Source organism: Nematostella vectensis, chromosome 3 (assembly GCF_932526225.1).
Source record: "Nematostella vectensis chromosome 3, jaNemVect1.1, whole genome shotgun sequence".
In the NCBI taxonomy this organism is placed as follows: domain Eukaryota; kingdom Metazoa; phylum Cnidaria; class Anthozoa; order Actiniaria; family Edwardsiidae; genus Nematostella; species Nematostella vectensis.
The window spans coordinates 7,310,321-7,323,880 of record NC_064036.1 but is presented as its reverse complement, the minus strand read 5'-3'; the positions used below and the strand labels follow the sequence as shown (position 1 = coordinate 7,323,880).

General features: G+C 39.0%; 1 protein-coding gene across 2 annotated transcripts; it reads right to left on the bottom strand.

The window, feature by feature from the left end:
- Nucleotides 1-984: 984 nt before the first annotated feature.
- On the bottom strand, nt 985-12,961 carry LOC5513661. 2 transcript variants are annotated; one of them, XM_048724692.1, is made up of 4 exons: nt 12,410-12,547; nt 10,016-10,060; nt 4,888-5,996; nt 985-1,619 (listed from the first exon to the last, which is right to left on the bottom strand). In XM_048724692.1, the coding sequence occupies exons 3-4, from the start codon at nt 5,947-5,949 to the stop codon at nt 1,164-1,166; spliced, it is 1,518 nt and encodes a 505-aa protein (XP_048580649.1). In that variant the 5' UTR covers nt 5,950-5,996; nt 10,016-10,060; nt 12,410-12,547; the 3' UTR covers nt 985-1,163. The 2 variants fall into 2 exon arrangements, with proteins under 2 accessions (XP_048580649.1, XP_001633871.3); XM_001633821.3 differs by lacking the exon at nt 10,016-10,060 and having other exon boundaries at nt 12,410-12,961.
- Nucleotides 12,962-13,560: the final 599 nt, after the last annotated feature.

The window sequence follows — 13,560 nt, the reverse complement described above, 5'->3', positions numbered from 1 at the left end:
TGCGCGTGACATCATGGTACACGAGGATGAATGAATGGGATCAGTGCGCGTGGCATCATGTTACACGAGGATGGATGAATGGGATCAGTGCGCGTGGCATCATGATACACGAGGATGGATGAAAGAGATCAGTGCGCGTTGCATCATGATACACGAGGATGGATGAATGGGATCAGTGCGCGTGGCATCATTGTACACGAGGATGGATGAATGGGATGACTGCGCGTGGCATCATGGTACACGAGGATGGATGAAAGGGATCAGTGTGCGTGGCATCATGGTACACGAGGATGGATGAAAGAGATCAGTGCGCGTGGCATCATGGTACACGAGGATGGATGAATGGGATCAGTGCGCGTGGCATCATGGTCCACGAGGATGGATGTGCGTGATTACTGAAAGTGGCATCATGGTACTGAACTCGAACGCTGAAGTCGAGATGCACGTTTTTCATTGCTTTTTTATTTTTCGAAATTGTTATTTGCGAATTATCAGTTATCCACACTGCATTACTTAATTTACATAATTTCATACTGTTAATGAGTTTTTTATTGAAGCTAAAAATATAAAGTATTATGATAACGTACGTTAAAATAACTATTTATGTTTTAATACAGGTTACCCTTTAAAACACAGGGAGCCAGTATTTTAAAATTGAACGACTGGTTCAATAAATAGCGTTGTGTTTCTGTACGCATTGGATGATGGGAGCTATTAAAAACGTCTCTCTATTTACAAGATTTTCATGAGCTTGTAAGATCACAAAATGCAGACTCCCTAGCCATTTACAAAATACCTAGCCTTGTATACAAAATTTTGGGCTGGCAATACGAACTGGTATCCAGAAGAAGACCTTAACGCGCTAGCCATGCAATATCATCTAAGGATATTTCTTTCCTTACGCAATGTTCTTATCAATCCAGCCGACCTGGTAAACTGCAAGGCCGCCGTGGGTATGTGATCCACAGTAGTGACCCGGCATTCTTTGGGGTCACACGTCAACGTTTTATTCTCAGGACCAGCCTTCGAAGCACAGTAAAATTCCGATTTACAAAAATTCCTTATTCAACTAAGTTAATGAATCTTGTTAAATCGGAATTCCACTGTATTTAAAACGCTTTTATTCTACAAGTTCATTTTAAAACCCCTCCCTACTTTCCGTGTTATCTTGTTATCCTTCGTGAAACTGTTCTATCACCAAGGTCAATGTGCTCCTCTGATTTTAACTTTCCCCTTCTTGGACCAAACGAACTTCCTTTAGAAATGAACCCATTAGAAGTCTCAGAGTGTTTTTCAATGCTTGCTGCGGAAGCCACCACGTGGCCTCCTAGTTCATCTAAGGAAAGGTCTCTGTCTTTGGGCGGCTCATCCATAGATAGGCCAAGGTCCTTGGAGTTGGAATCTCTAGAAATGCTTCGTTGAAGCATTGCTTTCTGTCCATCCTCGCGGGTGAATGTATTCGACGAGTCAATGCTTCCCTTTATCGATTCTTCGTACGTCTCAATTTCGCCTATGTCAGGCTCAGAGCGGTTGAAGGGCGGGGGGGACACAGCTGCTGCTTGGAGAGGGGAGGGTGAGGGTATCGGTGACGGCATTGGGGTGAGTTGAACCTCCACCACCTGTCGAAGAAAAAGGATTAGTGAGACTTGACTTTTTGATTAAGAGAAAGAAGGGAAAGGTTAATAGAAGCCGTGTGATGTGTGTATCGCCGTGGAGTGCTAATTTAGCGAGGTATGCCACTGTGTCACGTGATGGTGCTACAGTGTCACGTGATGATGCTGTTTGATACAAGAGAAAGAAGAAAAAGGATTAGGGGAGACTTGGTGTGCGTACTGGCATGGAGTGTTCGACTTGATTTAGAGGGAATAAGAATAAGAAAGGACTTGGTGTCTGCTTGCGTAGCGTGCTAGTGCTAAATTATTATCAGTGAGTGGGTGCTCGCTGCTTGGTGACAATAAAATGAGTGCATTCACGCTCTCCTCTTGAAAAATACGCCTACACTGAAACACAATCTTTAAAAGCTAAGTGGCATATTCTTACAATGAGTTAAATCACCCACACCATCGTAGAGTCACAAAAGGCTTTCAGTGTATAAGTGAAATATTGAAAGAAAGATATCCAAAAAAACCAAAGCAGAAACCTTTAGTCTTTTACCGCCCCTCAATAACGGTTTTCATTTACTTTTCCATTTCAATTAGTCCTGAGATAGGTAATGGTGTTCTAAGCTAATTGCCTATCGAACAAATTTTAATTTCAATTGAAAACAAGCTAGATTTCACTTTTCACTTTTCTCATATTTGTTACAAATGGCTGATTGCTTGGCGCGGTCATCAAGGTCGAGAACATCTGTTTCTTCATACTCCCAGCTATAACACTCGAAATGTAATTTGTTTCCTATCGAAATTGTCCTTATAACTTTTCAATCAAGGAATTTCGAGCTCCTAGAGGCTATAAATTATTAACATTTAATTTAGAGATTTTTTCTTCAAACAAAGATAATACTTTCGGCGAAGAACTAATTAAAAATCCCGCATTGATATGCACAATTATTTGGGTTGGTGATTTTTTTTACAGATACCTAGACAGCTTAAAAAAAAAAATATTTTCATTATGAGAAAGACTGACGTTTTAGTTGCGTTGATTTTTCGCGCCAATTAATATGATTAGTAATCCGCTGACCTGAAGTCTGGTAACATGTCATTAGTCAGGCGCGGAAACAGGGGGCGTGCAGGGTGCGCGCGCATCCCCGTCCCCCCTTGGAGGCAAAAAGTGCTGGTCATTTCTTATTAAGGGATCAAATACCATGCTTTTTCCATATGATACCTATGACTGCGCACCCCCTTTTTTTTATCCTAATACACACATAAAATTAACTGTAAACTACAATCAAAGAGGCCAACCGGAGTCGAACCCATCTCGGACCCCCCTCTGGACACGAGCCTGTAAATAAAAAAAATAAGGCCAAAGTAAAAAGTACCCAGACGCAAATTACTAAACAGTACCCGGATGCAAAGTATTGAACAGTACCCGGATGCAAAGTATTGAACAGTACCCGGATGCAAAGTAGATTGAACAGTACCCGGATGCAAAGTGGATTGAACAGTACCCGGATGCAAGGTGGATTGAACAGTACCCGGATGCAAGGTGAATTGAACAGTACCCGGATGCAAGGTGGATTGGACAGTACCCGGATGCAAGGTGAATTGAACGGTACACGGATGCAAAGTGGATTGAACGGTACACAGATGCAAAGTGGATTGAACAGTACCCGGATGCAAAGTAGATTGAGCAGTACCCGGATGCAAAGTATTAAACATTACCCGGATGCAAAGTGGATTGAACAGTACCCGGATGCAACGTGGATTGAACAGTACCCGGATGCAAAGTGGATTGAACAGTACCCGGATGCAAGATGAATTTAACAGTTTCCGGATGCAAAGTAATCAAAATTAATAAAACCTGTGCCATATAGCAAAGTGAATTGATCAGGGCCAGAAGTGAATTAATCAGTGCTGGAATGCAAAGTGAATGGAAACGGTGGTGCCCGGGTGCAAAGTGAGTTAGACAGTACCCGGATGCAACCGGGATGCGATATAGTGCACGTGCGCATGCGCAAATGCATCGAAATTTACCGTCTTCCTCAGGCCCTTGCACTTCGTGTCACTAGCGCTCAAATCTGCCCAAATAAATACGGATCATATATATAATCGAATAAAGATAAGAAGCAGTACAGTTATGAACAAAGGGTTTACATCTGTGGGACGGATAAAGTAACAGGAATATGATAAGGTTTCCTTTACCATTTACCATTACTTTACCCTTAACCCCATTTTCTTTTTCAACTTGGGAAATTGAACGACAAGAAAAGACGTATTGTTCGTCTGTCCACAGTGGGTTGGGGAGGGGGATGCATAGAGGAACTCCCATAAATTCACACTAAAATTTAAGATATTACTTGCATCTTGTTTTCAAATTTACAGCCATTCAAAAACCCGCTTATTCGTATAGCTTTTCACATCATAATCGCATCGATAGTGGCTAGGAGCGTGGGATTTCTAGATGCTTCTAAAACTATTAGCTAAATGACCCAATATAACGGCCCAAGATATTCGATGTATCGGTTCTACTTTGATTCGAGTCAACTAAAAAAAGAAAAAAATGATCTTAAATGTATTTTATCCCATGCAATTTGCGTCGGCTTGTAATATAAACTATCGTCGGAAAAAAAATTAACAGCATTCGGCAATTGCATTTGTTTGCGGAACATGTTTCGCTTGGCTTTGATAAACATGAGCTTAATGGCGGACTACTCTTTTAAGTGATTTTTGTGATTTGCGTACTACGTGTTTGTTAAGCTTTTACGCAGCCACGCGATTGAAAGCTCGCTGTATTTATGCAGTCAGGGGATGGGTTGCACAAAATGATTATAGATTTTTCCACCTGTGTACACAACGGGAATGGCAGGTTTGCGTCAAAGGAAATGGCGACAATACAGAAGATGACGCACGTGATCGCGTGACTCGCGCATTTTACCCGCGAATAGTCTGGTGAGTTGAGCCAACTACGATGGCAACGACAGAAAACAATAAAAAAAATTTAAAGAGCCAGACGTGAAGTGGAGTTTGTCTGATAAATGTCAGTCAGGGTTTTTGGAAGGGCTGGAACGTTCGCGTTGAAAACCCAACTTTCTATATCTGCTACGCTTATTTGGAAAGATGAAGTTAATTTTATCAAAATTAGTTTGGTATTATGCGCAAGGATGTCATTTTATCGCGTTTTCTTTGCCGTCGCCGTCATCGTTGCTTAAACTCTCTCGTGGGTGTCAGAATCAGCGACTGATGTTGCTAGGATACCAGTAAATATAAAATATAATGAATTCAAACCTACCAGTTCATTTTTGCTGTCGCGCTTAGAGTTGGGTTGCAAACTCTTGACTACGATTTTACGAGTTGCATCAGCTTGATTCTCCCCAGAATCCTGTTCCATCTTTTCTAGTATCATGTTATCCTCGTCACTTGCCTGGGCTTCTTCAGCCGTTTCGGTACCGTTCGATAAATGTTCGGAACTGCGTCGTAAACTATCGCTTTTAGTCGAAGTTTCTACAGCAAAATTCTCCTCCGAATTAAAGCCATTTGCTGGCGCTACCTTATTGTTGAACATTCTTTTCTCGGGAGGTGTCCCCATGGGGGAATTATTTCCCGAAGATGCAGTTCCATTTATCTTTTTATTCAAATGTAACACAGGCGTTGGCCCCTGGAAGTCCATGGTCTCTGCAGATCGACTTCTATCGGCCATACTGTTCATGTTCCCCGTAGTCACCTTATGTATGTCGTGCGTGGAATTCATAGGAGGTCCCATAGTTCTGGAGGCCATCTTGGGGGGCATTCTCTGGCCCATACTGTCATCTCCCCCGGGAGCTCCGTTACCCATTTTGTAACCTAACTTTTTAAGCGCACGCGAATTCAGATTTTCAACTCTTATGTTTCGCAATGCTTCCATAGGATCCACTCCAAAGTTCTTTGTTTTTTCCTCTATGACGCCACTGATGGATACGATAACGCCAGACATTACCGCCAACCCGACTACCATATAAATCAGGTTTAAAAATTCCAGTGTAGCAACAACACCATCGTCCGCGACGGTCTTCTTTACCTTTCCAGGCACAAAGTCACCGAACCCGATAGTCGTCAAGGTGATAAAACAAAAATAAACGGATTCTATGTATTCCCATTGTTCTATAAGATGAAATCCAACTGCAGGTAAAAAAATTATAAGCAATAAAATTATAAAAGCTAGGACTGCAGTTTTGATCTCGAGTTTTTCGGTCTCACGGTTGTAGAAGCGTCGATCGCATGACTTAATAAGAGTAGATAAACCTTCCGAGACCCTGTTACCGATTGAACGCAAAGTTAAACCCGTTAATGGGATACCAACCAGTGCGTAAAACATGCAGAGTATTCGACCGATCGTGGTGAGCGGTGCAAGGTGGCCATAACCTGCACGGAAAACAAATATGAGAGGTTAAGAGCGAGACAATGTTAGTGGGGACGTTTAAGGGGCTGGGGGGGGTACCGAACAGATGCATCCAAACTTGGGATGCAAGGAGTAAAACAGGAGTGATGGTGCACACCATATAACCATTTCTTCCTTCAGTCTGTTCGTCTATCTGTCTGTCCGTCCGTTTTTCTCTTCACCTCTACTTTCATTCCTTCTCTTTCTCAGTTTTATGTTTAAGAAGAAGTGTTTCATTAGGCTGCTATATTCATTCTCATATTCTCATTTGTTTAGGTAGAACTATTTTATTAGGTTGCTATCTTTTATCCTATCTCTTTCCCAGTTTGTGTTACAGGCGCGTACCCAGGAAGGACTAAAAGGGTCATATGAGGTTAACATATGGAAACAAAAAATGTTTTGACTGCCCTAAATTAAACACCCACTTTTTTGCGCGCACCCTCTATATACGCGCCTTTGTAAGAAGAAGAATTTAGAAATGTCCATCACTCATTATTTCCCATGCATTAGTGGAGAAACCTAGACAATACTAAATGCAGAACCTAAATGGCAAACGTATGCGCGAATAAGTTAGTGCTCGATGATAGAGTAATACACGCTCTCGCACAGCACGTGGACGAGACTGGTTGTCGGTCACATGTAGATCCTCACAAGTATTCTAAGCTATTTGCACCCACACACATCGGCAAAAAGTACCAACTCCAGGTGCACCCTGCTATAGATGATGGCCATTAATAGCGCCCTTTGTCTTAGACTATTGTGGATCTAATGGGGCATACTGAGTTAAGGAAGAGTTCGGAAACTAACGTCAATTTGCATTTCTTTTCTGTCTCTTATCTTAACGAGAACGATTAACACGCAGCTGTACGGATGATCATTTGTGGTAGAACACCACGGGTGGCTTATCGTCAGCCGAAATGTGAGGTGTTTTCCCACGAGAAATGAAGGCCACCTCCTAGGTAATATTCACCTTCCGAAAACATATTGCCTGCTGAGATGGTAACAAATAAAAGAAGAATAAAAACTATTACGGAACAAGTTAGAGGGTATAAGGCACCGTCACTTAGCCCAGGAAGCCAACGAAGAGAATTAACACTTAATGTTTTATAGACTAACAACAACAGGAAAATAACAAACGAAAAGACAGATTGTACTGCACGGGACTAGTGGATGGTAGCTGATGGTCGATAAGTTGTTAGGGTCTCTGCTATCCATCCCTATATGTCTACAAGCTTCAATTGTGTGTGTTATGTTTGAAATACTGTTGACGTTTGTTTTCCAGAAAATTCCTCCACTTAGTCCTTATTTGCCATAAAGGCAAGGTCTGAAAAATCCTTATATTTTTCGCCTTATTTAACCCTAATAGCCAACCCTTTGTTATTGTTTTATTTGATATTGGAAACAAATTATTGGATAAATCTCGAAAAAAACATCTTGAAACAAAGTTATATATATATATATATATATAATTTATATATTAAACCAAATCTAATCGAAAGTACTGCAACGACTTCCCTAAATCAGCAAATGGAAATGGATGCTTTCCCATTTGGTATTTCGCAGGGATGACAAAATGGCGGCTGGCAGACACTTTTCAATTATGACAGTCTTACAGTCTTACATTCGTAAGTACCACCGCACGGTACTGGAACAGAGACACGAGATTACAAAAGGAGATTAGCTGGCCTCTTTTTTCAACCACATATTGTTGCATATACACTTTGATTTTCAATGCCGAGAAAGGCAAGGCAATTTTGGCAGAGTAAAATCACTCTTCCATTTCTGCCATAGTCTCTATTCCTTAATTTCATTTAAAGCAGTAAAAGCATTGCGACATTCGTGAGACAGTTATCGGGGTCTCAGCTCAGACGCTATTATTCCGTCAAGTCCTCTCCAGTGATAGCTATAATATTCGCGCATTAGTAGCGGCTTCACAAGATACCTGCATATCTCAATAGAGATATGCAGCTTTATAATTGACTACTACGATTAAACTCTTTTGGCTAAGTGATTAAAATAAAGTTTTTGGACCTCATCTGAGATTTGGCATTGTTTTGGCGCTATATTAACTATTCTTAAAGAATGGCACGACAAGTGTAAAGACATATTTCCACCGCAAACTAAACACACAGTCCTTCGTCCCCTAGGAGAACTGACAGATTGACAGTAAAGGATGCCTCGTCATTTTTTATTATTCTACCCATGCACTGGTACAGATAAAACGTTAAGTTATATCCCTTCAATTCCGAGCCTGGACATTATCCTTGCAGTATAAACGACTATCCAAACAATTTGATGAAACAGATTAAGATAGCGATATGACTTCGTATTGATCACCACAAATTCCCATTATCCTAACAATAGGAAACTCAATAACTTTCAAAGCACCCACGGCCAATTATGTTTTATGGGACAAAAATTGCCATACTTTTTTGGAAAAAATCTAGTGTACGGACAATTTGCTACGCTACTTGTTGTTGCTGGCTGTTGGCGCTGTTTTTCAAAGTTGTAAAACTCATTAATACCCGAAGTAAAAGTGTTTTCCTTTTCTTTTATTGCAACACACGACAGTGGACAAATAGCGGCGTATTTCACCTTTCGTATATGTGTCACATATTTATTACACAGATTCAGGTTTTCTAGGAAATCCTATAAAGTTTTTTAAAAGTAAAATATTTGAAGCAAAATGTAGTCCTATTTCCTATCCGAAGGTTCAGCAAAGTAAATTAAAAAGGGTTGGCAAGTTGTAAATAAGGCCTGTTTTAGAAGCAGATAGAATAAAAAAAATTTAGCATCGTTTTAATAATTAATCGAGTCTGTCCCTATGTGTGTTAGATGACTGTCATATAGAGGGCATTACCCACTCGCTAATGCTAAAAACACTAAATTATGCATGAACAACGCAAAGTTTTTCGCGATTTTCCCCCCTAATGTAACTTAGTCGGCACGGAAGAACTATGAAGACGGAAGAAACTAAAAAAAGTTTATAAAACTGTTAAATAATAACTTGACATGAAAACACGCAACAAAAATATTTAAACAATGTTCAAACCAACAAAAAACTTAAACTTTTATAGTGAGGGAGCGCTAAGACTTGCCTACAACGTTTATATTTTATTACCATTTATACGCAGATTCGTAATTTCAGGGCAAGCTATTGGTTAAAGATCATCAACATGTAAGACAGATAAAATATCAATTACAATCTAAAAGAATAAAGATACTAATAAACATTTGTAAAATTTGTAAGCTTCGTTAACACAAAAAAATAGAAGACAATATATAGAAAGCCTTATTAATAAGACCATTAACAAACAGGCCCGGGAATGGACTAGAGGAACACCATACGAACGCACAGGTTTGTCTTTTAAAGAATCCATTTTGTATATAAGCACTTAAAAAAAAACTAAATCACAATTCCGGGCAATCAGATAAAACAATATTTCTACAATAATTAAGTGATACCTCTATCAAATCAAGAGCAATCTGAGAATGCCAAGAAAAAATATGTTTCTAAGACTGATACTCAAAGATGAATATTAATAACAAAGATTTGATCAGAACATAACTTTAGGAACGGCCATATTGTTATTTTTGACTTACCTTTCTAAATTTTGAGATAATTTTCTGTCATTTAAAAGTTCCTAGTCTGCATATGCCATTTTTTGCTTGGCAGAAATTTAAAATATTCAGGTCACGTTTAACTTTTATTAGTTTTTTTTACTGATTCTATCTTTTCGGTAACAGTGTAACGTTACGCAATCGAGCCATAATTACCCAAACAGAAGGAAAGGCGACGCAAAAGGAAAATTTCTATATGTATGGGATTTTTGCTAGTTTTTATTGAAATTTGTGAGACATTTTATTTGCCTTTATGTGCCAACACTGATCATAAGCCATTTTCAAATTGGCATGACAGCCGTATGGTAAACAACATTTAAAAGCACGCTCGATTTAATGCAAAGAGATCCTTGTTGAAAAACGACGGAATTGATTTAATTACCCTAGTAGAGACAATTTTTCGGATTACGCTGAAAATCTGGATGTGCTGAAATAGAGGAGAGAAGTTTGGATCAGTATTTGCAAACATTTTTTATACAGGATAGTCTTTATTTAAAAGGGAAAAAAACGCCGAGTATCATTATCACGTTAAGAAATGTTGAATTGTCCCAATTGATTTTACGAATGACTGGCCTCAGATCGTGGCGACCAATAACCTTTATTTTTCGTTGAGTGGTTTTTAGATGAGAGTGGAATACAACACATCCTTGTTTCGCTTTTTAAAGAGCCTCGACCATATGTGTTCCATATAACAACATCTTGAAGATAAAAAAAGAGAAGAATTTATCACTTGTTAATGATTTATTTTTTTATTTTTCGAAATTAGAGTAATCTTGAAACCAAATAAAAAACACGATGATGCGATGAATTTGTTTTGTCTTTGGCTATACAAAAGGGCATTTGACTTGGTCAGTTAAGAAAGATAAGACAACTGATATGAACTTGGCGCGTTAACAAGAGTAATCTTGGCAAGTTTTTTTTTACCTAAGAATTTGCTAAATGAACGGGGGCGAACCTGTTCATTACATCATCCAATGCTTATTTTTTTTAATATCTGGTTCGTATTATGTGACCATTTAGGGCCTATGTTTTTCCGATCTAAGCTAATAAAAATATAACTAAGGAAATTGCTTATACAAGATTGATTGACAAAAGAGAGTTTAGTTATTTGAATAAGCTTTGACTTATAGATGGGACCATGTGGGTATAAGATCGTAAAGAATACGCCGTGGTCGAATAGAATTAACTTGACGGGTTTACAGCGGTTCTCCCATATCGGGTTTTCGAGGCGAAATGAAGGAATTTTGAGGTTTTTGAAGTACGCATATAATAACTTGTAATGTCAACATTTTGGCAAATAGCTAAGCTGGCAACGACAACGACCATTTACAACTCTACCAGGGTGTTAAGCGTAAAATCCAGTTAACTTATTGCCAAAGAGATCGATTGCTTTTAACAGTAAAATAAATACAATTGGGGTGTATTCTACGGCAGTTAGAGTTTCTTATTTCGTTTGCATGAAAAGAATTTCTGTCTTGTTTGCTCAAATCCAGTAAACAACGAACTATTCCGGAAGCCGGGTTTTAGCATTCATTTTTGTTCAGACCAAAGCTGCTTTTGTATACGTATAGTATTCACCGTTCAATTTCATTCCTTGTGCTCCTAATAGACCAGTTCTGAGATTATCCGCTTTTCACGTTCAAAGGCTGATTAAGGCCCTTTTGGAGAGGAAGAGAATACATGCTAATTTTCAGGACAGTGTTATTTTATGTATGGTAGTTTTGCATCGACGGTGTAACGGTGTAATGCCGAGACTAGCCTCTATAATGCATGGATACTTTTTTAAGGCCGAGGGAAGCGGAATAAAGATAAAAAAACGCAGTTGTCGACAAAAACACAATGCGTTTCTATTTCCCTTTTTTTATGGGAGAAAGGGTCATTTGAATGGTTGAGTGGCGACTTAATGTCAATCCTTTAAACTTTTTCCGACGCTTCCTTTACCGTCTCTCGTTGAGATTTCTACATTCGAACCGATTGTCACTGATTAAAGAAATGCCTTATCTTTTTTTTAAATCATATAATTTAGAAATGCATAGCCGTTTAAGAGTCCGTGGCCGGATTATTCATCGTGTTACAAGTCTGCTCATGAATTGAATAAATAATATCTAATCTCAAAGGATGTTCTTTCTACTAACCGAGCCATTATAAATTTTGCTCAATAGAAAATGTTCTTTGGATCCAACATTGAATTCTAGTTTATAGATGTGTTCAACTATGAGGCGATGTGAGAAAATTTTGTAAGACTAACAAGGCCTTGCAGCTTGATAAATAAACGCGCGCCGGTCGCAAACAATTCCTGCCTTCAGAACTGTTCCATACAAACCGCAAATTCGATTCGCAAAAGGTCTATGTTCTGCGGTTTTCGCAATACTTTTTCCGTCCAAAATTCATTCAACTAGAATTCAATATTTCACAGCCTACTACTGACAGGTGCTCTCCTTTAGAAACTTTGCAATAAAATTATAGGTGATTCGGCTCTCGCGACACAAAAGCATCGCCAATTCACGCTTCAAAACATCACTTACACACTCAGATTTTTGTCCCTTTGATATCGAAGCTCGCACGATTTCAAAAGGAGTAATCTTTGTATTTGTTCCATGGGATGATGCATGAACAACCGGGCTTCCGCAATATTCCAGCCAAAACGCTCGTATGAACGTTGTTGCTATGTCCATTACATTATAACCGATAATTATTGAGTTTAAAATACGAGACCTTTGCCTCGCGCATGAAAGATTGAACAAGTCTGTTAGCCTTAATCTAGCGTTCAACTTACCAATAGTTGTCACAACATTTCCAGCAAAGTGAAACGCGTTCATAAAGCTCCACTGGTCTGCAACAGGGTAGTCGATAATATCCAAATCGTACCCAAATTTCATAGCTTCTTTCAACTCGGCAAAGAACTTCTCCATATCTTCATCTGTGATATTATATTTTTTCGTAAAATTCTTCTGAAACTCTTTGGTAGGTCTAGACTTCCTTTCGTTTTCATTTTCTACAAAATGAAATATAGTAGCACCAAGAAGTAAGTAGACAAGGAATAGAAACAGTCTTAGTAGTAGCTTTTTCGTGTTCGCAGAAATCCTTGCCATTGCCCGTCATCTGATGACTATAAGATTCATTGAATCATTCTTGAGAATTCATATCATTGTAGAACTCTTTCCCAACACCGTGTTGCCTCCATAGAGAAAAGGGCCAACTAACAGACTAGCATCACATCAATCAAGCAGCATTGGAGTTGGTTGGTTGTTTGGTTGGTTTCTCTGACAATATAGCAATACACCTACAACACCTGTTCGCATGAGTCACACATGCGCAGTGATCACCCCTCGACAAATCGCCCAAGAAATGATTACGCTGCTATTTAAGGTTTTCGATATAGCGAAAATAAGGTATGAAAACCAATAGTACTGCGATTGATTATTTTAACTTATTTTGGTTTATTTGTACTGCTAAAGGCTACGAGTTCTGTCACGCAATAACAGCATATAACAGCATATACCTTGTTATAGGGCGCGCGCGGCAAATTGATGAATTTTGATGAGATAGTTTGGTCCTTAGAATTGTTTTTTTGCCACTTTTATTTTATTGCTGCTCAATATATTTGCTCTCATTAAGAGATCGTCATTTCAAGCTAGCTTTATAATGAACATCTCGCGCAAAGAGACAGGCAAAGAGTATTAGAAAGTTTAATTATTTACAGCGCTTTGGCAATGAGTTTGACAGGTTGTTTCAAGTTCTTAGAAACTTGATATGAATGTAAAAGTGAATGAGAATGAATATGCAAGAAGGAAAATAATGCAGCTACAATTATTTTCGAATAAGTACAAAAATACAAAATAAAATCGCTTGTTTGCCTCTAGGCGCGACAACTATTGAACGACTTGAGGAAGCAGACAAAACTCGTTTCGCGCGCGCGCACCAAAG

Coding starts and splice junctions, on each gene's coding strand:
- LOC5513661 (XM_001633821.3), bottom strand. CDS start 12,725: ATGGCAAGGATTTCTGCGAACACGAAAAAGCTACTACTAAGACTGTTT. Junction 5,997..12,409: donor AAATGTTGTGACAACTATTG/GTAAGTTGAACG, acceptor TTTTCCGTGCAG/GTTATGGCCACCTTGCACCG. Junction 1,620..4,887: donor GCGACAGCAAAAATGAACTG/GTAGGTTTGAAT, acceptor TTTCTTCGACAG/GTGGTGGAGGTTCAACTCAC.